A 25,027-nucleotide genomic window follows, 5' to 3' on the forward strand; every position below is an offset into this window, starting at 1 on the left:
CTCAGGGCCAGTGCAGCACTGTTAGATCTGGAGGGACATCGTGGACGGAGGGGCCATGTGCTGCGGCTGCCTGGCCACCTCCCAGAACTAATTAAGCACCGTTTACACGTCGGGTTCAGTGAGCGAACCTTATGTAAGAGGTCCACACCTTCCACCAGGTGATCGCCACGCGGCCTGTGGTGTGTGTCCTCAGTGACTTTATGAGGACAAGAGAGCAGGACGGGAACCAGGAGATGTCCCCTGTGGCAGGTGGCTTGGCCCACACCCCAAACTAAACCTGTGGGGCTGAGGAGTCTGTTCTGATGATCAGGGGACATGTCCGATGGGCTCAGGGGCGCCGCCTCCGAGTGGGCACTGCATTGGCACTCTCTGCAGTGCTGTGTGTCACCTGCACGGCTGGGTCCCTGGGGGCGCTCATGGGTCACAAATGTGACCCTGTGTCCACTGTAGCCAGAGAAAAGCACAGGCTTTAAATGTGCATGTGAGTGTTTGCAAGTGCATGGGAGCATTTGTGTGTGCATGTATGTATTTACGTGTGCACACGAGCCTTTATGTGTGCAAGTAAGTCTTATGTGCACAGATGAGCATTTAAGTGTGCTCGCGTTTGCATTTAAGTGTACACATGCATGCTCAAGTGCACACAAGAGCACTCATATGTACACACATACATGTTTACATGTGAGCACACGTGCAGTTGAGCACCATGGAACAGCTCACCTCTCAAGACGTAAGGTGCCCAGAGCACGGCCCTGTGTGGGCCTGATGGCTCTGTAGGGGGCATGACTGGCCATCGGCCCACAGCTTGGTTTGCAGGCTGCTGGTCAGTGTGGGGCACCATCTTGGCCAGCCTGGACGTTCTCTAGAAGGGCTGTGCCCGCCCCGTGGGCAAGGCAGCTGCTGGTGGGAAGGGGTGCGGCCCTCTTCTGCCCCTGGGTGCACAGTAGCCACCCCAGCTCCCACCTCATCCCTCATGATCCGGGCCCTCCCCCACTGGGATGGCCTCCAACCACTAGGTGCAGCCTGTCAAACAGCCTCCAGGCTGCGCTGACCCTCCTCGAACTAACCAGCCCTGACTGATTCAGAGGGCTTCTAACCATCGCCAACCACAGAACCCATCAGCACAACCAGACACGGACCAAGGGGCTGTTACAGGCTCTGGGTCCCACCTGGGCCAGGTGCCCACAGGGCCCAGTGCCTCCCCAGGAGGCGGGGGCAGGGCGGCAACCCACAGGAGTGAGAAGCGCAGAACGCCCGCGGTGGGGCATCGGACACTCCTGCCTGGCACGGAAGGGGCCGCACGCCTCCCTGAGCCCAGAGCAGGCTCGCGTCTGCCATCTCCCAGGAGCCGACCCGGCTCTCCAACCGCGGGGCTCACCTTTTCAACGAGCTCCTGGTTTCGCCGGTACAGGGCCTGCTTCTCCTCAATCCACTTCATGTCCTTGAGACAGAACGGACATGAGAGATAAACAGAGGGCGGGGTGAAACAGTAACCCCACCGCCCCCGCGAGTGACTCAGTGGAACAGAGGGACGCAACAAACTCCCAGCTTCCGAAGCAGCCGCCTCAGACTACCCTGCCACGCGTCTGGCTCTTACAACCACGCTACCACCCGCTTTCCTGGGGGTCCCGGACAGAGAGCAGGAGGGGACAGCCCTCCACCACGCGGACACGCTGACCCAGGCCCGCGCTCACCTGCCCCTGCTCGGCCAGGGCCTTCTCCAGGTCCTCTATCTGCGCCTGAGCCCTCTGTGCTTCTGCTTGGAGCTGCTCACGGGTCTGTCGGATGGGAGGAGGGAGACATCAAATTTTCCCTAAGAACCAGGACAGGCCCGCACGCCAGAGCCCCGGAGGAAGGTCGTGCAAGGGGCCCCACAGGGAAGCAGGGGCTTTGGGGACTTGGAGCGAGACCTCCCTCATTTACGGGGGGGGGGTGATCTGTGGTTCGTGTGGCGGGATTGTTGGGGGGACCCTCTGCTGCAGGGTGAACAGCCAAGGAGGACGTTTGGGCCTGCCCGGTGCTGACTGCGGCCAATCCCCATCCCTGATGACAGTGACTGACTGTCCCTTGTTTAGAAACCCAGCCCTGTAAGTGTCACCTGGGTGTCCAGGGGTCCCAGCCACCCTCCTGTGAGTGAATTCCTTCCTTCTGGGACAGAAACCACAGGGCGCTTTATCCCAATGGGCACTCATGATTCCCCCCCTGGGAACAGCATCCAGGACAAATGGATGGGAACATTTGGGACCAGCTGGACACAGGGCCCAGGGGTCCCTCCACTCAGGGAGAGCAGGCCCATATCGCCCTGGCCTTGGGTCTGACTCCCCACTCCCCACACGACCCTCCTGCCCCTGCCTGGGCCGCCCCTCCCCCTGAGGGGCAGCGAGAATAAACCTGACACCTCTGGTGAGAATCCCGGGGAGACATCTCCTTCGTCCTCACCCAGTGTTTTCAGGTGGGGGGAGGGGAGGCTGAGGTGGGGTGTCAGTGCCCACAGTCTGGGGGCCACAATTGGGAAGGGCTGTCCCCGTGCACCCCCATCCCTGCCCTGGTTTCCTGGACTTGTGTGGGAGGGGTGTCCCTTCCTATTTTAACAGAGTCTGCCTGTGCGGGAATGTCACTCTCAAAAATGCGACCTGGGGCCCTGGCCAGTTGGCTCAGTGGTAGAGCGTCGGCCTGGCGTGCAGAAGTCCCAGGTTCGATTCTCGGCCAGGACACACAGGAGAAGCGCCCATCTGCTTCACCACCCCTCCCCCTCTCCTTTCTCTCTGTCTCTCTCTTCCCCTCCCGCAGCCAAGGCTCCATTGGAGCAAAGTTGGCCCGGACACTGAGAACGGCTCCATGGCCTTTGTCTCAGGCGCTAGAATGGCTCCAGTTGCAACAGAGCAACGCCCCAGACAGGCAGAGCATCACCCCTGGTGGGCATGTCGGGTGGATCTCGGTCAGGCACATGCGGGAGTCTGTCTGTCTGCCTCCCCTCTGCTTCTCACTTTGGAAAAATAAAAAATAAAAAAATACAACTTGGGCATTTTCACTCCCTAAGCAAAGACCTCTAGGTGGTGGTGACTGTTTTCTGTGGTCCTCAATCAAAAACAGAAAAGGTTCCTCTTCCCACTTGCAAGTGGTCACAGCAGCTGCATCACTCCCGCTGCCAAGAAGGTGCTTGGCCAGTTTGGCCCAAAACAGTCTAGGAGGGAATACTTCAAGTTCCCGGTTTGGCAGAAAACAGCCTTTCTGTTTCCATCTCTCCATTTCAGGCCAGAGGAGGGGGCGTCGCCCCCTGGGCAGGTGAGCGTCTTCTGTGGGTTTACAGGTGCCCTCACTGCAAAGCCCAGAGAGGCCAGAGGAGGAGAGCCAGCTACGTGCTAGCTAAGTGAGTCCCCGGGGAGTCACGGGGGAGTCACGGGTGAAGGAGGGAGGCCCGTGGCTCCTGAGGCTGCTCCGGAGGGGGCTTGTCAACACTGCCCCGGGTCCCCTGGGCTCCACGCTCCGCCCAGCTGGCTACCCTAAATCCCAACATCATTGGCCGACAGCCTCTGGCCGGCAGTGTGGCTGGGGGAGCAGAGCGGCTCCCACCCCGGAGCCCGGAGCCACAGGCTCAGGAAGGCCCTTCCTCCAAGGGACACAGCCTGTCACCCTGCCCCTCACCACCACAGCTCCTGCAGCAGCCCCGGGAGAGGCAGAGGGGTGGGAGTGGGCTTCAGGTAGGGCGCGGTGGGGGCCCTGACCACTCCTCCCCTGGCAGCCAGCGGAGAGCTCCCACCAGCCCCGAATTCCCACCTGACCCAGGTGGTGGGCCACAGACGTGGGCACTCCCAGCCCCGGTCACCAGGGGGCAGGAGCCGGACAGGGACACCCCTCTGCTCTGGGCATAGGAAGCAGTGGAAGCAGCAGCTGAGCTTCGTGTGTGTTGGATGAAGGAGGAGTCTCAGCAAATTGCGAAATCTGAGCTCAGTGCCGGCCCTCCCTCACCTCCATGCCCCCGTTAGGGTCAGCTCCCTGGGAGCACCCGCCCAGCTGGGCAAGGGAGGTGGCTTCCCCTTCAAGGCGCCCTGGGTCGTGTGGCCACCACGGTGGCCCAGAGCAAGACAAACGCGCTCTCGAGAGGCTCCCCAGCCCACCTGCGCCCAGCATGGCTCTGGGACCCCCCACAGCCCGGCACAGCTGACCGCTTTCACCAGCTCCTCAAACACCGGTTCTCAGTTGCCTCGGCCCGCGTCACGGGGCCACACTGACTGCAGGAGAGAAGGGCCCCGGGCGGGAAAGTGGGGTCATCCTGCCTGGGTCCCTGCGTGGCCGGGGGTCAAGCGGGGAGGTGCCCAGTGGAGTGGAAGTCAGTTAGACCTTCACTTCTCGCTCTGCATCCAGCGTCCCTCCGACCTGCTCCTGCAGCAAGGCGTATGCACGCTGCAGGGCCTGGTACTCCATGGTCAGCTGCCGAAACCTCAGCTCCGTCTCCTCCTTGGCCATGCCCTGGAGAGGCGCACAGACACAGCGTCAGGGCCTCGCCTCCACCCCGAGGCCTGGGGAGGGGCGTCTGAGCCCCTGGGGTGGAGGGCAGAGGGGCTGGTGCAGCCAGGGCCCAGCTGGGCTTCCACCCGCAGGCCAGCTCTGACCGGGCCCCTCCTTCCTGAGCAGGCAGGCTCTCCAGAGGCTGCGCTCGGCCCCAACGTGTCCAGGCTAGCCGGGAGAAGAGCCCGGCCCTGTGAAGGGCTGGAGGTGCCTGGCCATGTTTCCCCCACCCCAGCTGCCTCACCCTCCAGGCCCCTTTCTGCACCAAGACCCCCAAGGCCTCCTTCAGCTGCCCTGGAGGGGGCAGGTGGCTGCTGCTACCTTTTGAGGCCACACTGGACCCCAAAGGGTTCACTGCTCAAAAAAACAAGCCAGAGGCCCTGGCCAGTTGGCTCAGCGATAGAGCATCAGCCCGGCATGTGGAAGCCCCGGGTTCGATTCCCGGCCAGGGCACACAGGAGAAGAGCCCATCTGTTTCTCCACCCTCCCCCTCTCCTTCCTCTCTGTCTCTCTCTTCCCCTTCCGCAGCCAAGGCTCCATTGGAGCAGAGTTGGCCCGGGCGCTGAGGATGGCTCTGTGGCCTCTGCCTCAGGCACTAGAATGGCTCCAGTTGCAACAGAGTGACGCCCCAGGTGGGCAGAGCATCGGCCCCTGGTCGACATGCCGGGTGGATCCCGGTTGGGCACATGCGAGAGTCTGTCTCTCTGCCTCCCCGTTTCCAACTTCAGAAAAAAAAGAAAAAAGAAAAAAAAAGCCAGAGGTCTGCCTGGGAGCGACAGGCCCAAGAAACCTAACCGGGTCCAGCTCCCCCCGCCCCCGAGGCTCCCCAATCCTGATCCCCGAGGCTTGCTGACGGCAGCGGTGCTGCCCTATCAGAGATCTCTAAGCAGCTCCATGGCCTGGGGAATCCACCCCACCAAGGCCTCAGGGCCCCCTGGGCCTTGTCAGCTGTGGGCCACTGGCCACTCCTTGTCTCCTAGCCCCCGGGGCAGGACTAAGCAGCACAGGCTGCCTGGATCTGAAGGTGGCATCCTTCCAGATGAAGGGACCGGCAATGAGACACCCTGGTGGTGTTTCTCTCTGGGACAAAGCCTCTGCTGCCCCGTGCACACCCCAGTGTGTGCCCGTGGTGATGGTGCCAACTCTGGGCTGGGGTTCAGATCTCCCCTACATGTGCACCCCTTGAGGGGGTTGCCCTCTGCACCTCTGCAGAGGGAGCACAAGACAGCGTGGGACAGACAGGGGGTGAGCGCAAAGGACAGGGCAGCCAGCAGCCGGGCAGCGGCAACAGGACGTGGCTTCATGGTGCAGAAACCGTGGGCTGTGGGGGGCATGGCCAGGGAGGGTCACCTGGGCATCTCTGCGGGGAATAGCTCCCTGACCCGGCCCCTGCCTGCCCCGTTACCTCCTCCAGGTCGTCATCTGGGGTGCACGGGGTCTGGTCCGTCCTGTCGGTTTGGTAGGATACGGAAGAGCCGTCGGATTCCAGGGAAGCCTCTTCATCGTATCCGAAGAAGGTCTCCACGACCACCGGCTTTGGACAAAGGGGTGACGTTAGTCCACACTCAGCCGGCCACCAGCCCGTGGACCTCCAGGCCACTGCAACCAGCTCCTCCACTGCCCAGCAGTGGGCCAGCTGCACGGCCGCAACCCATCCCACTCCAGGCTCCGTCTCAGCCGTCCACCCTCGGGGCAAGGGGGGCGTGGTGCAGTCACTCTAGAAGCAGGGCTGGCAAAGGGCTTAATCTGCCAAGGACAACACTGGGAGGCCCCGTGGACCCGGGAGCTGCGGCCTACAGGGGGCGGTCCCCAGGGCCCCGGGTCCCAGGCAGGCAGACCAGAGTCCCATGGCTAACCACCCCCCCTCCTAATTATTGTCATGACTTCCTATCTCCTCTTGGAAAGTTAAAAGAAATGAGGCTAGATTTAAAATTTTAAAATTATGAACAGAGTGTTTACTTTGGGCCCTGCTTCGGTTATTTTACAGCAACTGTTTTAGAAACAAAAAAACCCGTTTCTTTCTGCTTCCAAAGGGAGAGACCCGCCCCTCTTGGGTGGTTGGGGCCGCATGCGTGTGATGCGCACCCCCGCTGACCCCCTCTCCTCACCTTGGGGAGCTTCGCCATCTTCTTCCTCTGTTTCCGCAGCCTCAAAAGCTTGTCGCGCTCCTGCACAAACCAGTTGAAGAGATTTTTTTTTTTTTTGAGAGTAATTGAACAGCTCTATCCGTTTCAAATACACAGGTGAAGTTCCCATGTTGTCATGGAAATGGATGTAGTCCAGTGTTTTTCAACCACCGGCCGGTCCACCAGAGAGTTCATGCGGGTCCGTGGGAGATTTAACCTCCCTGATGCTGTACAGAGATCACAGAGTCTATATCCATTGGGTCTGTGATCTTTCCTGGACCGGCACGGGTCCGCGGACTGGTGGTTGAAAAACACTGACGTAGACGACCTCGACTGCCATCCTGCCTGCCATGTCAATAAACACACTGAGCCCCGCGGCCCACTCGGGGAACCTGCAGGTGTGGACGGCTCTTCTCCTCGGGCCGAAGGAGTGACTGACTGCCCGTTGGGGTGGCTCAGCTCCCCACACTCAGTGTCCCCCAGCATCCTTGGCAGCTGTGGCCGGGGGTGGGGCCCATGTGGGGTGCAGGGGACTAGAGGACCCATGCAGAAATGGGACTCGAGAGGACAGCCGGGCACACCCACCCCCTGCGGGCTCTGAGCAGATGTCCGCAGAAGTGGAGCCCGCCCAGGTGGACAGGGACCCCGTGAACAGGCGAGGAGACCAGTGACCTGCTTCTCTCCAGGGAGCCAGGCTGCGTTTTTGTGACTATGACTGAACCAACCGGGCCCAGACCACGGGTCCACACTGGCTGAGGTGGGGAACCCATGGTGGGGGAAGGACCCCAGAGAGGGGAGCCTTCTGACCTCTGCTTGGATAAGTAACTCAGTGGTGAGCAGGGCCAGGCGCCAACGCCCACCAGCAGGGCACATGCGGTCCCCTGACGGATGGGCGCTCTCGGTCCCCACGGCAGAGCCCCGAGGCAAGCAGCACTGTGGCCACAAACTCCACCAGATGCTGGCACGGCCACCTCTGTGTGGCCTGGGAGGAGCCACAGGCACAGGCGAGGTTCCAGGGACCAGGAGGTCAAGCAGGCGTGTGAGGACAGACGTTGGCTAAGTGATACTTACTAACACACTCTTCACGTAGCCGGCCGTTTCCAGGGTCTAGGAAGAGAAAAGTCTGGAGAATCAGAGCGCAGACCTGCCCCCGGGGACCCCAACCGTCTGCCTCTCCCTGACCACAGCATTGCGGGGCTCCCCACTGCCCTGGGAGGGATGGTCTTACTCGGCCCTAACGGTCCTTCCCTTGTCCCTCAGCTGGGAACCCCTAGCGGCCCCGTGACCCGCAGACGCACCTGGAGCCCTCGGTTCAGAGTGAACGGGCCTTTTGGAACTGTAATAACGTGCATTTGTGTTGAATCCCCCCCCCCCCGTAAGCTCTTATAACTGTGGGGATTGACGGTCACTGTGCCACCGGGCAGGACAAGAGCTTGGGTCTCAGGCACGGTCAGGGAGGGCTGCGTGGGTGAGGTCCCACCCCACGGCCTGTGGGGACAGGGGGCACTGCTCTGTCCCCCTCAACGTTTGTCGTCGAAACCAGGCAGGTCCGCCCTCCCAGCCACCTGGCTGTCCCTCTTGCTGCCCGAGGACACAATGACCAAGGCAGCTCGTTCCGAAACGATCTGACCATGGAATCACTCGGGGTCCCAACAAGAGGCAGAATGTGCCCCGAATCAGGATAGTTGAGGAGGGTTTGATGAAGGACAATTTGCTAAGCTGTGCTAGGGGCTTCAGGGCCTCAGGGACAGGGCAGTACCAAGGGTTGGGTGGGACCCCCCAAAAAGATGTGTCCACATGCTAGTCCCCAGAATCTGGGACTGTGACCTTCTTTGGAAATAGGGTCTTTGCTGATGGGATTAAGTTAGGGATCCTGAGATGAGGCCATCCTGAATTAGGGTGGGCGAGTGTTTAAGAGAAGACAGAAAGAAGGCCCCAGGAAGACAGGCAGAGACCAAAGTGACAGGGCCAAGGGCCAGCAGCAGCGCCCTCCCTCACGCTTCAGAGGGGGCGCGGTCCTGTTATTATCTCGATTTTGGGTTCTGGCCTCCAGAACCGTGAGGGCATACGTTGCTCCAGTTTCAAGCCCCTGGCTGTGGTCATGGTGGCCCAGAACCTGACACTGGTGGTGTCGTGGCTCCTGAAACCTCTGGTCCAAAGCGATGAGGAGAGGAAACAGAGTTTCCGAGAGGCTCGCCCCCAGCCTGACCACAGTGCAGGGACCCAGCCCCAGATGAGCCCAGGGAGGGGCCAGGAAGACAAACCACCCCCGTTTCCTGCGGGGCTCCGCTGGGGCAGTCCCAGGGGCCCAGAGTTGGGGTGTAATGTAGCGGGGGGGGGCAGCAGGGGGGGAGAGGAGTGGCTAGCCGGCGGGCGGTTGCCTGGTCACCTTGGACAGCTCGTCTATGAGGTTCTGCTGCTCCACAATTTGGAGTCTCAAGAAGTCAACTTCTCTCTCGTCTCTCTGATCCAGGTCGTTTAAGGAACTGGGTCTCCTGATGACCCCGGCTCCTTGTCTCTGTAAAACCAACCGGACCACGTCACGAGGGCAGAGGGGGAGCCCTGACCTCCTGTTCTCTGCTCAGGCCCTTGGAGCACCCTGGGGAAACAGGTCGAGCCCCGAAGCAGGGGCGGGGCCGTGCCGCCTGGCTCAGTGCCCGTGGGGAAACCTGGCTCCCCAGCAGAGATGGTGTGAGGCGTCACAGCAGTGCACACCCCGCTGCCATTCCCATAGTGACAGTGGAGGAAGGAAGGAGGCTCTGCAGCCGGCCAGTGTGTAAGGCAGTCCTGCCAAGCCCCACATCCCTGAGTGACCCTTTGGCTAAACTCTCACTGTGGCCCCTGGAACCCTCGGGGCCAGAGGAACAGGCAAGACCCCAGCAAATCACCCCACACTCTGCTTAGTGCCAGCGGCAGGACTGGAACCCCTGTGGTCCCCTGGTCTGCGCCCCGTGCCTGGCCTGTGCGTTCTTTTCTCTCCCATAGCCAGTGTCTAGGGCTCCCACCACCTCTGTGAGGTGCTCAGAGTGGGGGGTGGTGGTGACTGTTTCGTGTCCAGCTGGCTTACTCCCTTTCACTCCCCAGGAGGGTGACACCCTGCCCTCAAGCCCCAGACCTGTATCAAAGGCCCTGGAGAGAGAGCGGGTTTGTGGCAGCTCCTGTTCCCACAGGAGACCAGAGGCTGGAGCAAACCCCGTGCTGAGATGAGTTGTCATGGTTACACGGGCAGTAGCACTTCCGGGCCCAGGCTGAGGGGCGTGTCAGGCCCTTACCATTTCTAGGTTCTCCTGGGTCACAAACTTGAGCTTGTTCTCCATGCGACGTAAGTTGTGGGACAGGCTCTCGTTCTTGCGGGTGAGGCGCTTGGTCTTGTCCAGCAGAGGTTTGTACTGGCTCTCGGCTTCTCGCAGCCGCTTTAGCTGAAAAACAAAAATTGGGCCCTGGCCAGTTGGCTCAGTGGTAGAGCATTGGCCTGGCGTGCGGAAGTCCTGGGTTCGATTCCCGGCCAGGGCACTCAGGAAAAGCGCCCATCTGCTTCTCCACCCCTCCCCCTCTCCTTCCTCTCTGTCTCTCTCTTCCCCTCCCACAGCCGAGGCTCCATTGGAGCAAAGTTGGCCCAGGCACTGAGGATGGCTCTATGACCTCTGCCTCAGGTGCTAGAATGGCTCTGGTCGCAACAGAGCAACGCCCCAGATGGGCAGAGCATTGTCCCCTGGTGGGCATGCTGGGTGGATCCCGGTTTGGTGCATACGGGAGTCTGTCTGACTGCCTCCCCGTTTCCAACTTCAGAAAAATACAAAAGGAAAAAAGAGAAGGAAAAAAAAAAAAGAAAGACAAAAATTGGTCACCAGGGCGGTTATTTTGTTTGTGGCAGGGAACCAGCAGGTCACCACCCAGAGTCAGCAAACTGAGCAGAACAAGTTCTGGCACCAGTGGAGGGTCATAGTCGGGTCCAGTGGGAGCTGCGGTACTAGGACCCCTTGGGCACTTTGCGAAGCTCCCACAGGGTGGAGGGGGGACAAGCCCCTCAGAAACCTCTGGGGCTGCAAGGACCCACGTGGATGGCAGCACCAAAGGGTGAGGCCCTCACATGTCTCAGATGACGTGAAGAACCGATCCAATCATACGGGGCCGGGATCAGCCAACCAGCCTCTGAGGCTGTATGTGGCCCTCGACCTGGTTTTGTTTATAAAGTTTTATTGAAAATAGCCAAGAAGCTTCGACACAAGCCCCACCCTAGTTACTAGCACTCCTTCCCACAAGGAGTTTTGGAAGTGGGCACCTGGCTCCCCGCCAGCCCCGTGCTGCAGCCCTAAGTCAGCAGATCCAGAAGAACCCACCGACCCCAGCCCTGCTCTGCTATGCTCACCAGCTCATTCCGCTCTTCCGATAGCAAGGCATTCCGGTCCTCGAGTTTCCGGATGATGGCGCTAAGCTCTGCGATTTTAAGCTGGAAGCGCCGGGCATCCTTCTCATCCAACTGCTGCTCCTGAAACACAAACCAACTGCAAACAACCGTGCGTAGACCCAGACGTACAGACCCTGCCCGTCCCACCCCACCACGGACACCAGAGACCTCTACCTCGCCACGGCTGAGGCCCCGGGTGGGTCGTGGGCAGGTGACACCCTCCTGGGGGGCTGGGGCACCACAGCCTGGCACGGGCAAACTGCGCGATGGGACGGAAGGCAGGAGCAGAAATGTCCAGGAAATGCAGATGTGGAGGGTGGGGGCATGCACATGCAGTGAGCCCAGAGAGCGTCGGAACCAGCCCACGTGTTCCTCAGCCGCCGCACCTCAGGAGGGTCAGCCCCGTGCTGCGGGAAGGAGTCGCCTCCCTCCTATAGTGCTGTGCGTGACTCGAGGCTCTCAGGAGCTGGTTCCCCCAGATTCTGTTTCTGGAAGGTCACTTTGGAACTACTGACCCTTCAGGCAAAAAACTCAGTGAAAACATTTTGAACCAGTCTGAGCCCCTCGGGGATACGCGCCATCCACAGGGTGTCGTGCCCAGGGCAGGCACCGTCTGATTCAGTTCAGCCGTGCGTCATGGGATTATCAAATGTCACTTTCTATCCTGGAAATGCCACTGTCCTAGGGCTGGCTCGGCTCACACACGGTTCTGTCCTAAAGCCAAGACCTGTCCAGGAGGACGGAGGGACGGTTCCTCATTCAGCAGGTGCAGGAGAGGCTCGAGGCCGACCCAGGCGGCCCACGTGGGGGGCCCGTGGAATTTAGACCCCACCCCCTGACATCCCAAGACCACTCCAGAGGGCTCTGAATGAGGGAGCAGTGATGAGGAGATGGATGGTGTCACAGCCGGGCAGCTCTTGGCCCGGGCCAGGGAGTGGCAGAAAGCCATCGTGGTCGCATGAAAAGCAGGTGGGTGGGTGACAGGTGACGTGAGAGGCAGATCACTGCACGAGGGTCGAATCTCGGATGAGAGGAGCAGGGAGGTGGCCTTTCCCGGCAGAAGGCAAGGCCCATGGCATGGAGGGGGAAGCCACCATGCCTCACTGGCCCTGGACAAGAGCCAGGACCAGCCAGCACCAGGGACCCTTAGCAACCTGGGGGCCCTGCAGCTCAGGTGGGCCCCACTGGGAAGCCCAAAGCCTGGCGGGTCCACAGCAGGGGCCCACATGAGGGCAGGGCTATGCACCGAGTCAGCAAGGGAGGAAAGAGGACCAAGTCTCGCTGCCCCTCAGTCAGGCCGGACAGCTGAGGGGCCGAGGTCCTGGCTGGCTGGCGGGGCTGCAGACATGGTGGCACCCTGGGGGCTGTAGCTCTCTGGCTCCCTGGGGGGCTGCCTGGCGGGGACACACAGCCACAGCTGTGTCTCCGCAGCTCTCTGGGCCGGTGGGCGGAGCGGGGAGGTGCTTACAGGGCTTCCCGAGTGGTCTGAGGCGTCTCCTGCACCGCTGGCATAAGGAAGTTCCCGTCTGGGGCTGCCCAGGTGCCGGTCAGCCTCTTTGATCTGGGACAGCTGCTCATCTAGAGCCTCTTTCTGCAGCTGCAGTCTCTGAGCATGCCCAGCTTGAACCCCTAACTCTCTCTCCAGCACGAAGACTGCTCTGTCCTTAAATTTTATCTCCTCCATCTACAAGGAGAACAGAACACAATCACACAGGCAGGCAGGGTGCAGATCTGTTACCATAGCAACAGGCGGGGCGCACAGCGCCAGAAGGAGCCCCCCCCCCCCCCCCCGCGCGGCAGCCCTTCCCGCTCTCCCCGAATGGCAGCCATCCTGCTCTCAACGCCCCCCACCTGCCTCCCAGCCCCTCCTCCGGGCAGCCATACGTGCATCCACAGCCGAAGGCTGACCCCCCTCTGAGGGGGGATGGAGCCAAGCCCACCACTGCCCACTCTTCAGACAGACGCGGGCGCTGTGGGCATCGTCATGACAAACGGCGCTGGATTTGCAAGAAGACCATTTAAAACTCATGTCCAAGCAACGGAGCCAGACAGGACATCGCCTTGCTCTGCGTACTGGTTGGTTACGGTTACCGGGAGCTAATGTATCAGCCATCTTCTGAAGTCGGCTTGGAAGCAGAGCCAGGAGACGTCTAATGAGCCCAGATCACAGAATTCACACGGGTGGGCAAGCGCTGACCCGAACAGAATACTAGAAACCCTTAACTGCTGAATTCCCATTTACTGGAAGGCACAGAAATGCCGCGGCAACGCAGTCGCCAAGGGAAACAAAGCCGCCGGAGAAGGAAACCAGGTAACTACGCGCCATGTCCTGCGACCAGGCGCCTCCACCCGCACGCCCATGCTGTGGAAACGGCGCCTCTCTCGCGCCAGGAAACCAGAAAACCAGACTCTGCTCACACATCCCACCTCAGTGAGCTAGAGGTGGGACGGTTTGGACCAGAAGCCGACCTCCCTGGGGAGTCAACGGCACGGGTTGCAGAAGGCGGCCAAGTCCGGCCATCACCCGGGCTGGGGCTTCGTGATCTGCCCACAAAGGGAAGGGCAGGGTTTGATTCCTTAATAACGGGGGGCTCACTTTAAAGTCAACGACAGTGTCCCCCCTGGCCGGGTGGCTCAGTGGATAAAGCGTCACCCCAGAGCACAGACATCGCAGCTTTGACCCCCCAGTCGGGGCACATGTGAGAAGCGACTGATGAGCGCACAACTAAATGCAACAACTAAGTGAGACAATGAGTTGATGCTTCTCTCTCTCTCTCTCTCTCTCTCTCTCCCTCCCCCCCTCCCTCAAATCAATGGAAAAACCTTTTTAAAAAACCAGGCCCTGACCTGTTGGCTCAGTGGTAGAGCGTCGGCCTGGCGTGCAGAAGTCCCGGGTTCGATTCCCGGCCAGGGCACACAGGAGAAGCGCCCATCTGCTTCTCCACCCCTCCCCCTCTCCTTCCTCTCTGTCTCTCTCTTCCCCTCCTGCAGCGAGGCTCCATTGGAGCAAAGATGGCCCTGGTGCTGGGGATGGCTCCTTGGCTTCTGCCCCAGGCGCTAGAGTGGCTCTGGTCGCAACAGAGTGATGTCCCGGAGGGGCAGAGCATCGCCCCCTGGTGGGCAGAGCATAGCCCCTGGTGGGCGTGCTGGGTGGATCCCAGTCGGGCACATGTGGGAGTTTGTCTGACTGTCTCTCCCCGTTTCCAGCTTCAGAAAAATACAAAAAAAATAAAAAATAAAAATAAAAAACCAGTGACATGTCTCCCGGGGTTCGTCCTGCAGCCCCAGTGACATGTCTCCCAGGGGTCGTCCTGTAGCCCCAGTGACATGTCTCCCAGGGGTCGTCCTGTAGCCCCAGTGACAGTGTCTCCTAGGGGTCGTCCTGCAGCCCCAGTGACAGTGTCTCCCAGGGGTCGTCCTGTAGCCCCAGTGACAGTGTCTCCTAGGGGTCGTCCTGCAGCCCCAGTGACATGTCTCCCAGGGGTCGTCCTGTAGCCCCAGTGACAGTGTCTCCCAGGGGTCATCCTGCAGCCCCAGTGACATGTCTCCCAGGGGTCGTCCTGTAGCCCCAGTGACAGTGTCTCCCAGGGGTCGTCCTGCAGCCCCAGTGACATGTCTCCTAGGGGTCGTCCTGTAGCCCCAGTGACAATGTCTCCCAGGGGTCGTCCTGCAGCCCCAGTGACACGTCTCCCAGGGGTCATCCTGCAGCCCCAGTGACATGTCTCCCAGGGGTCGTCCTGTAGCCCCAGTGACAGTGTCTCCCAGGGGTCGTCCTGCAGCCCCAGTGACATGTCTCCCAGGGGTCGTCCTGCAGCCCCAGTGACACGTCTCCCAGGGGTCATCCTGCAGCCCCAGTGACATGTCTCCCAGGGGTCGTCCTGTAGCCCCAGTGACAGTGTCTCCCAGGGGTCGTCCTGCAGCCCCAGTGACATGTCTCCCAGGGGTCGTCCTGTAGCCCCAGTGACAGTGTCTCCCAGGGGTCGTCCTGTAGCCCCAGTGACATGTCTCCCAGGGGTCGTCCTGCAGCCCCAGTGACACGTCTCCCAGGGGTCGTCCTGCAGCCCCACCCTGGTCTCCTGTGTACAGTGTCCTCACCGAGAGTTCTCAGCCACGGGCACGTCCCCACATCTTCACTTGCTGCCTACCCCCGGGACACGTTCTGTTTTTTTTTTTAACATTATCTTATTATTATTTTTTGATTGATTTCAGTGAGAGAGGAAGAGGGAGAGCAAGCAAGAGAGAGAGAGAGACAGGAACATCAAGCTGCTCCCGCATGTGCCCTGCCCAGGGATCAAACCGGCAACCTCTGCACTTTGGGCTGATGCCCTAACCCACCGAGCTGCCCAGCCAGGCCAGGGACACATTCTGAGAAACGCGTCGTGAGGCGACTGTGTCTTCATGTGAACATCGGGAGGCACTTCCACACACCCGGACAGCACCGCCTACTGCACACCCGGGTCACATGGTACATGCAGGCTGCTGCCCCGAGGCCACACACGTGTGCACAGCATGTGAGCACACTCAACGCTGCAGGCCGCTGTAGCACACGGCGAGGGTCTGTGTAGCTGAACGTGTCGACACGCAGAAAAGGTGCAGTAAGCAACGGTGTGAAAGACACAGACAGAGCCTCTGTGCGGGGAGCCTACCGGAACACACCTGTGGCGGGACAGGGCACTGCTCTGCGTGGTCAGGAGCAGCGAGTGAGGTGAAGGGCAGGACACAGCTGTGCTGGACGGCAGACTTCACAGCCGTGGACACTGAGTCTACACTCAATTCATGAAAAGTATCGTTCTTCCTTTGATGATAAATCAACTGAGCTTATAACTTTTTTACTTTATAAACTTTTTAGTTTACTTTCCAACCTCTTTGTAACAATGCTTCGCTTAAAACACACTGTGAGGCTGTAAAAAATGTTTTCCTTCTTTACAGTATTATTCTACACTGCTCACAAAAATGGGATCAGGGAACATGCAGATACTCTAGTGCTTTCAACCTTTTTTTTTTTTTTTTTTTGTATTTTTCTGAAGTTAGAAGTGAGGAGGTAGAGAGACAGACTCCCGCATGGGTCCGACCGGGATCCACCCGGCACGCCCACCAGGGGGCGATGCTTTGCCCATCTGGGCCGTTGCTCCATTGCAACCAGAGCCATTCTAGCACCTGAGACAGAGGCCACAGAGCTATCCTCAGCGCCTGGGCCAACTTTGCTCCAATGGAGCCTTGGCTGCGGGAGGGGAAGAGAGAGACAGAGAGGAAGGAGAGGGGGAGGGGTGGAGAAGCAGATGGGCGCTTCTCCCGTGTCCCCTGGCTGGGAATCGAACCTGGGACTTCCATATGCCAGGCCAACGCTCTACCACTGAGCCAACCAGCTAGGGCCTATCAGCTTTTGGTGCAGTGCATTTTCACCAATGAAATAAAAGTTGGTTTTGTATCTCATTTACATAATCGAACAACTTTTTTTGACTTGTTCACTTTTCTGATGATCTTGTTTAATTAAAAACAAATCAAATGCTTCAGTTTTTTTTAATCACTTCACCTTCATTTTTGTGAGCCGCCTATAATTTTCCTATTTTAAAATTTTAATTAAAATTTTTTTTTTGTTAAAAACTGAGCTGCAAACACACACACTAGCTGAGGCCCTACTCGGGGCAAGATCCAGATCACCAACGTCCACCTCCACGCCCAGTCCCACTGGGCAGTCCCCAGGGGCAATACCACCCACGGAGCTGCCGCCACCTCCTGTGACAACAAGGCCTCCTCCTGCAACGTCTGCCGAAGGACCTGCGGCAGGCTCTTCCGGAGGGGGACCTGCTCTTCACAGAAACACGTCAGCAGTGGCTTTGCTAGGCTTGTTTCTTTTCTCATCATAGAACTGCTTGTAGGCAGATGGCACGCCATGAACACCCCTGCCTTTCAGGGTTGGGGTCCTAAGCTTCCAAACTTTTTAAGGAGCTGGCTGAGGTCAGCAGAAGCTTCGGCTAAGCCCTTCACTGTGGGTTTTCTTGGGGAGGCTTCCGCTCTTTCTTCTCCTGTGGTTTCCCTCTCTCTCCACCCTGACAACTCCTCAATCGTGGGCTCCTCGGGAACCGCCCAGGGGAGCTCCTGTGTCGCCTTGTCCACCACAGCTCAGAGCAGCTCGCCAGCTCTGCACCCGCTTGGCCCCGGCATGTCCTCTATGCCACGGAGGAGCCTCTTGGATGGCTTCTTCCCAGGGCCGTTCACACGCTCACTGGTGACACCCCCCAAGCTCAGTCAAGGTTCCTGGCACAGTCACGGGTCTTGTGGTCCTTCCAGAATCGCATTGGTGTTGTCTTGGCGTCCTCCTCGGGGGCAGCCGCAGCCTGGGCCTGGGTCCTTCTCGAGTCGTAGCCCTTAAAAGCTGCCAGAGCCCCTTCACCCACTGGTTGGATCACAGAGGTGTTTGGAGGAAGAAGCACCTCTTTGATGTTGGATGGCGGTCACCCAGCACAGGAGGACGCCCAGGGGCACTCAGCAGTAACCAAGCCGAGCTCCCTGGCCAGGGCGGGACACAGTTGGAGTGGTGCTCAAAGGGACATGAGCATCTGTGTGACCTGAGGGCTAGGTCACCGGAAGTCTCTCCATGGCTGACACAGGCCCTTCTTGTGCGTCCGTCCGTTGATCTAGTTGCCTCCGTGAAGCAGAGCCTCTGACAGCTCCACCCCCTTGCTCTGTCCCCTGTGCTCTCAGCTCTGTGGGATCGGGGCTTCCTGGACTGCTGAGCAAGGACCGCACGGACGGTCCACCTCCGTGTCCTCAGCCACTTCAATTTTGTTTCCAGGCCCTCACCCCGCACCCCCTCCTCATCACCACAAGTCTCTTCTGTGTCTCCCATTCCCAGCTGCAGAAGGTGGCTGGAAGCGGAAGGAAGCCCTTGGGATGATGGGTCCTTAGGGAGGGTGTGCGAAGGACACTGGGCCAGCAGGATGGTCCTGACTGAAGGGAGAAGGTGCCCGCACACACACCGGAACTCCCCCCGGCACAGAGTACGCTCAGCTCAGAGGCACAGACCAGAGCTTCCGGGCAGAGCCTGGGAACCTGCATGTACAAGCATCCCTGCTCACAAAGCACATACATACGAGGGACCACTGCCCCACAGTGCCGAGACCCCCCCCCCCAACATGGGCAGCATCACCACCGAGTGCCGCCAGGCTGCTCCCTGGGGGCGGGGCCTCACCTTGGCCCTCCCTTGCTGGCAAGGTGCAGGTAGATACACACCTGCTCCAGCAGATAAGCAGGAAAGGGTCTGGCGGTGGCTGGGAGTGGCCACCAGAGATCTTGAGGAGAAACGGCAGGCGTGCCCAGGAGCCATGGGCACCACCGCCCCCTCCTGTGCTGAGGCCGTTTCTGCAGACAACCCCCACGCAGACTGGGCAAGGCTCCACCGGACGGAGGACGCACACCCACCGCCCAACGCTCACCTGCAGCCAGTCTCCCCTGAAAACAAGGACTTGACAGGCGGGCCGGCCACACCTGCCAGCAGCAACCTTCTGATGTGACTGCTGGTGGCTAACATTCCACTTTGACTAGTTGTCGCCTGGGCAACGGGGTGAGGAGGGAGTACTACATACACATCACAGGCTTTTATGAGAAAGCGGAAATTGGTGTTGCCCAGATTTTATAGAATTTTAGTGACCGTCTGGGCATGATCTCAGCAAACACACTAAATGTGCAGCCACTGGGTACACACGACAAACATTGCCCTGGGATTCGATGATGACACGGCACAGGTGTGCCCCCTGCCTCCGGGCCTAGGGTGACACCCCTTCCATGCCTGTCACAGCCTCATCCTCAGAGCTGTCACCAGTGAGACGCGGTCGGGGATGGGGACCGGGCTGAGCTGACAGAGGACACCAGGCCAGGCAGGCAGAGGAATGAATTCACTCCTTCCCTTCCACTTCGAGTGAAAATTTGGCCAGAAACAGCCCTGGGCACCACCTGGCTTCTCCAGGGTGGATTCGAGGGATGGTGGAGGGGAAAGAGCGTCAAAATGACAACTAGAGTCCCCCAAATGATGGTAGGTTCTATAAGGGAAACTGGGGGGGGGGCTAGACAGGCAGGAAAGGAAGCAGGTTTCTGTCTGCTTCTCCAGCAGAACTTGGGGAGACAGGGCTCCAGAAAGGGGGCATCTCCAGACAAGGTTCCCGGACAGAATCTACGTTTCCGGCCAGTGAGAGGTTGACTCTTCTGTTGGAAATTCAAGGGTGAATTGGTGAGAGGCACTTTGCAAACTGAGCAAATGAAATGTACAAGGCAGGTCATATAAGCTTGGGGCACTGTGGGTCTTGGGTCTTGGGTGAATAATGTTTCCATAGCGATAAGAATGCCCATAGGAAATATACATTTAACCCAGGATGAGCTCCACCACCCTGTGAGCCCTTCCCATGCCCTCCCTGGGCCCCTGCCTGCCCCCAGCCTTGGGGGGGGGGGAGCATTTTTTCCTGTGCTCTGTGGCTGGGCTGAGCCCCCCTGTGCTAGCCTCCTACCCCAGGGCCCTGGCCATGGTGACCTGCTGCCCCAGCTGTCACAGCCCCAGTGGGTCCCCCCCGGAGACTCTGCCATACCCTTTGTAATCGGCCCCTCATAGAAGTCCTCTCTGTTCCCCATTCTGGGTGCTCATGTGTCCCCGCGGAGACCTGGTCAGTGTAACTTAGGGAGAGTAGGGGCAGAGGAGAGGCTGAGACTGAGGACTCAGGAACTGGAAGTTGAAGCATGTTTTTGAGAATTTAGAACAAATACCAGAAGAATCAGCTGCAAGAGTTTCCCCGTAGCTGCCTCTGGGGTTGGGGAGTCTGCACCAATGGGGAGGGGACCACGGGGAGCCACTGGCTCCATATCAGCCTCCGTTCGGTTAAGGAGATGAGGCCACACACCGCCCAGCCCCCACCCGCAGCCCACGTACCAGCCGGCGGATGTCCCGCTCGCACTCCTTCTTGATGCGGGAGATCTCCTCCTGGTGCAGGTGGTAGACACTGCGGATCTCGGCCGCCTTGATCTTGTCGGCCTGCATGACCACGGTCAGCGCCTCCTCCACCTGCCGCTTGGCCCCCTTGAGCTCCGAGATCTCCTGCTGCATCTTCACCTTCTCCACCTCGAACCCCTTCTTGGCCTCCTCCTTGGCCTCGGACAGCAGCACAGTGCGGACCTTGTCGGGGCCGCTGTCGCGCACGGCGTGCAGCAGCGCCTGCAGCCGCTGGTTCTCGTTGTCCTTGATCTTGACGACGCGCAGCAGCTCGGCCTCGTGCTGCCGCAGCAGCGCCTCGCGCACGGCCTGCAGCTCCTTCATCTTCTCCTCGTGCAGCTTGCTCTTGAGCTCGGTCAGCAGGACGGCGTTCCGGTGCTGCTCGTGCTCCCGCACCTGCCGCAGCTCCTGGTTCTTCTCCCGCTCCACCCGGCTCACCTGCAAGACAACGGGGATGCCGCGCGGGCCTCAGCGCGGACTGGGACTCGGACTGACCCAGCGCGGCTGGCAAACCACACGGGGGTGGAGCCTCCCGGCACGAGCGGAGGGGACGTGTCTCCGCGCCCACAGAGGGGCCGCAGGAGAGAGAGCCGGGCTGGAAGGTCAGATCTAGACCCCCGGGGCCCCGCGGTCTGCTCCACTGCTCTGCAGGGACCGGCCCAGGAGGGGAAACTGTCACCTCTCCAAGGAACCTGTGAGGAGGGCGGGCAGGACGTCCCCAGGCCCAGCCTCTGGGGAGCAGGGGCCTCCTCCTGCCCTTTGCCCCAACAACCGGTGTCACGCTTACCTTCTATGGCATTCTCACCAACCGGGGACACCACGCCGAGCAGCCACGCCATCTTTCTAGATGACGTCGATATCTAGACTTTCGGAAACACTCAGGTGTTTACTGAATGTTTTATTTTCATCTAGAATCTGGACTGATGTCGTAGGCGGGGCCTCAGCGGTGACCGCCTGGTCGGGACAAAAGGCGCCAACGCCCATGAGCCCCTAAGACACGTGTGGACAGCTTGGCATCCCAGGCCACCTGATGTCTGTGCCTCCACCCCGTGTTCCGGCCAGGCAGCGTGTCTGGGCCTCCTGGTGGCTCTGTGACCTCCTGGCACAGAGAGGTGCTGACATGACTTCCCCAACTCCCTGAGCAGCGCTCGGTCACCCTGATAGCCACCTTCTGGTTCCTGCCCTATCTCTGGGGCTCTGAGAAAGCATCCTCCCTGGCACTGATGGCAGCAGGTGTTTATCCCCTTTTCACAGAGCAGGAGACCCGAGGCGACAGGGTAAGAGTCAGAGAGTAAGAGTTTCGGGCTCCGTGGCCCCGGGGGTCCCGCCCGGCTCAGCTCTGTGCCTGACGACTTTGTTTGCAGACATTGAACTCTGAATTCTGCGTAAGCTTCCCGTGTCACCAAACGTCACTCTTCCTGGGACTCAACCAGGAGGTCAGGCGACTCAGAAAAGCATGTGGTCCCAGATAATCTGGTTCCCCTCCACGGCCAGGCCTCCTGGGAGAGATGCCGGGGATACCGACAAGCACCAGTCCGCAGCCTGGGACCTTCCCCTGGGCCTCCCCCCTCCCCAACCCTCTCCTCTTTGCAGGGGCCGTGGAGAGGAGGGGCAGAAGTCATGGAGCGAGAAGGGCCGTGGAGAGGAGGGGCAGAAGTCATGGAGCGAGAAGGGCCGTGGAGAGGAGGGGCAGAAGTCATGGAGCGAGAAGGGCCGTGGAGAGGAGGGGCAGAAGTCATGGAGCGAGAAGGGCCGTGGAGAGGAGGGGCAGAAGTCATGGAGCGAGAAGGGCCGTGGAGAGGAGGGGCAGAAGTCATGGAGCGAGAAGGGCCGTGGAGAGGAGGGGCAGAAGTCATGGGGCGAGAAGGGCCGTGGAGAGGAGGGGCAGAAGTCATGGAGCGAGAAGGGCCGTGGAGAGGAGGGGCAGAAGTCATGGAGCGAGAAGGGCCGTGGAGAGGAGGGGCAGAAGTCATGGAGCGAGAAGGGCCGTGGAGAGGAGGGGCAGAAGTCATGGAGCGAGAAGGGCCGTGGGAGCCAATGGGACGGTGTTGAGCGGGGCCTGCCCCTCGGACCGGCCCCTCACCTGGGTCCCCGGTCAGCACAAGCCCAGCCTTCCTCACGCCTGTCAGCTCTATGCCCAGGGCTGGCTGTCGCCTTCAACCAGCCACGGGGCCATGCGGTGTATTTGGGTTCAATGTCACTCCGAACCCCCCAGGGGGTAAGGGCATCGTTTGAAGGATGTTGTTCCACTTGCTGATGTTGTCACTTGTGCTGACAGCTGGGCTGTTCCCATGGGGCCTGGGCCTGTGTCTCCATGTGCACCTCTGGGTGGGAGCGCTCACGGTGCCTGCCCGCTGCTCCCGCCCCAGGTCTGCCTGTCCTTCCAGCTGCCTGGAGAGGCCCTACGGACCCAGGACTGACTGGGTGGACACTTCCACAGAGACCTGGCTATACCCCACTCTGGGCTGACCCGGGGGGACCAGGAAGGTAAGCAGTGGGGAGGACAGGGGCCAGGGTAGGACGGGAGGGACAGGGACAGGGACCTATGGGGACTTACACCCGCGGGTCTGCAGCCTAGGACCCACCTTGCTCTTCTCCTGCTGCAGCTCAATCTGGATGTCGGTGAGTTTGGCCCGCAGCTCCTCGTTGGCGGCCTGCAGTGCGGCGAGGACCTCGGCCCTGTCCCCCTTGCTCCGGCTGCCCGCGCCCTTCTTGGACATGGTGAGGGTGGCCCACAGGGCGCTGGGGCGGGCCGCCTGTCGGGGCTGGGCTGTCCACGCCGAGGTGGGGCTGGGGTCACCGCCCTGCTGTCTGCTACATGTTCTCACTCACCTGGAGGGAAACCACATCTGGGTGAGCAGCTGCCCGGGGCCTGAGCTCAGGGGTGAGCGGGGGCCGCTGGGGGCCGGGCCCGCCTCTCACCTGCCCTGAGGATGCTGGCCTGACTGCAGGCCGCCCCCCCAGAGGGCAGGAGTGCCCCCTGGCAGGGACCCCACACACAAGAGCGGTTACTCTTCTCCCCCTTGGAATGAGAGACTGGGACCCAAATTTAAGGTGTGTGTTTCATTCACTGACGGGAGTGTGGCGGCCCCGGTGGCAACGGTGGGTGCCCGGGGACAACCTCTCAGGACGACGGCTCACGAGTGAAACTCGGGGGACGCTGTCAGGGTTAGTGATGCACGGTCTCTGTCAGACACCGCAGGGAGGCTGTCTGCCTCTGTATGAACTGTGCTGCGGACAGTGCCTGGTCCGACTGGAGTTTATGGGTGAAAGAGGCTGGTTGGGGGGGCGTCAGCGATGGGACGAGGTGGTCCCAGGTGCAGCACAGAGGGGACTGGCTGAGTCAGAGCACGCGGAGAGAGCGCAGCTGTGCCCGAAATTCAGAGGCTTTTACTCCTAACTTGGCTCTTCAGGAAACCAGGACACGTGCTCAGGACGGCATCTGAGACCACCCAGTTCAGGATGCCACACTCTCTCCTGCGGGCAGTTTTGGAACAACAAAGCTCACACAACCGCTACGGACCCTAGGAACTCACTCCCGAGAACCAGCCTCAGCCTCGCAATTCAGACACAAGAGGTTAGTGGTCACCCCAGGAAGACCAGCTGCTTGGGAAATGACACTTCCGCGGGTGTAAAGTGACCGCTAAAGGATCGGTCACTAGAATCCATAGATACATGTCTTAAAACTCTCAAAATTCAATAATAAAAAGACAAACAGGCCCTGGCCGGTTGGCTTAGTGGTGGAGCGTCGGCCTGGCGTGCAGGAGTCCCGGGTTCGATTCCCAGCCAGGGCACACAGGAGAAGCGCCCATCTGCTTCTCCACCCCTCCCCCTCTCCTTCCTCTCTGTCTCTCTCTTCCCCTCCTGCAGCCGAGGCTCCATTGGAGCAAAGATGGCCCGGGCGCTGGGGATGGCTCCTTAGCCGCTGCCTCAGGCGCTAGAATGGCTCTGGTCACAACAGAGCGATGCCCCAGATGGGCAGAGCATCACCCCCTGGTGGGCATGCCGGGTGGATCCCGGTCGGGTGCATGCGGGAGTCTGTCTGACTGCCTCCCCGTTTCCAGCTTCAGAAAAATGAAAAAAAAAAAAAAAAAAGACAAACAACCCAATTTTAAAAATTAGCAAAACATTTGAAGGACCCGTCACCAAGCAAGTGTGCAGGAAATAAACAGCACATGAGCGAAAGTGTCAACATCACCAGTCACCAGGGAAACGAAGGTGAACCACAGGGGACACCCCTGCCCACCGGCCAGCCAGGATGGATGGCCAGAGCGATAGACTGACTACGCTAAGCGCCGGCACGGATGTGGGAGAACTGGGCCCTCGCGCACGGCTGCTGGGAAGGAAGTGACAGACACCCAGGAGGAAGCCAGACCTGCTTCCCAGAGCAAAGACTGGAGGTGCTAACTTGAGATTGGGAAGATTTAAAAGGCGGTAGAGAAATTAAGAAGCCCTCTTAAAGGGGCGGCCGCAGATTCTGGGTCCCACTGGGACAGGATGAACACCACCTGCCAGCCCCCAGGCCATTCTCTGGGGCTCCGGGCAGGTGCGGAGCCCTCCGGTGGGTCAGCCTCTACACAGCTGGGGTGGCCACTCACTCCTTGCACCCCCACAGGGGCCAGCGTGGGTGCTCAGTGGTCAGCTGCTGAATGGCTGAACATCAGTGGGGGGCCCAGTGAAGCCCCCAGAGCTGCGACCTTGCTGTCCCAGCATCACCCCCTCGAACTCTCTGTGCTAATCGCCACTGGAAGCTCCTCAGGTCTCCTCTTCCTCCCACCCCGAGCCCGGGGCACACACAGCACCAGCCAGTTTTGCTTTTGAATAAAACTCTGAAAGGATAGGTTCGCTGACCACAAGCCTGTGGTCCGCGCTCCACACAGGCAGGAGCTCCAGCATGTGAAACCCTCGCGAACCCGCCCGGGAACTTCAGGGCCGCCCAGATGTCAGCTCATCTCAATGAGAGGTCATTCCACCCAAACTCACAAGCCCTTCGATCACTTGTTTAGGGGG

The 25,027-nt window shown here is 60.1% G+C and overlaps 1 protein-coding gene across 1 annotated transcript in view; it reads right to left on the minus strand.

Moving 5' to 3' along the window:
• The window catches only part of JAKMIP3 (Janus kinase and microtubule interacting protein 3), a 48,629-nt gene that overhangs the window by 11,221 nt on the left and 12,381 nt on the right, over positions 1-25,027 (minus strand). Inside the window, exons 2-13 of the mRNA XM_066355268.1 lie at positions 22,603-22,849; positions 19,958-20,455; positions 12,509-12,724; positions 11,002-11,121; positions 9,905-10,051; positions 9,022-9,150; positions 7,704-7,739; positions 6,615-6,674; positions 5,912-6,040; positions 4,339-4,467; positions 1,692-1,775; positions 1,376-1,438 (exon numbers count right to left, since the gene is read on the minus strand). Of these exons, the coding sequence (XP_066211365.1) occupies positions 1,376-1,438; positions 1,692-1,775; positions 4,339-4,467; positions 5,912-6,040; positions 6,615-6,674; positions 7,704-7,739; positions 9,022-9,150; positions 9,905-10,051; positions 11,002-11,121; positions 12,509-12,724; positions 19,958-20,455; positions 22,603-22,737 (1,746 nt within the window). The 5' untranslated portion in view covers positions 22,738-22,849. The remainder of the gene's footprint in view (positions 1-1,375; positions 1,439-1,691; positions 1,776-4,338; positions 4,468-5,911; positions 6,041-6,614; positions 6,675-7,703; positions 7,740-9,021; positions 9,151-9,904; positions 10,052-11,001; positions 11,122-12,508; positions 12,725-19,957; positions 20,456-22,602; positions 22,850-25,027) is intronic.

Source organism: Saccopteryx leptura, chromosome 13 (genome assembly GCF_036850995.1).
Source record: "Saccopteryx leptura isolate mSacLep1 chromosome 13, mSacLep1_pri_phased_curated, whole genome shotgun sequence".
NCBI classification, from domain to species: domain Eukaryota; kingdom Metazoa; phylum Chordata; class Mammalia; order Chiroptera; family Emballonuridae; genus Saccopteryx; species Saccopteryx leptura.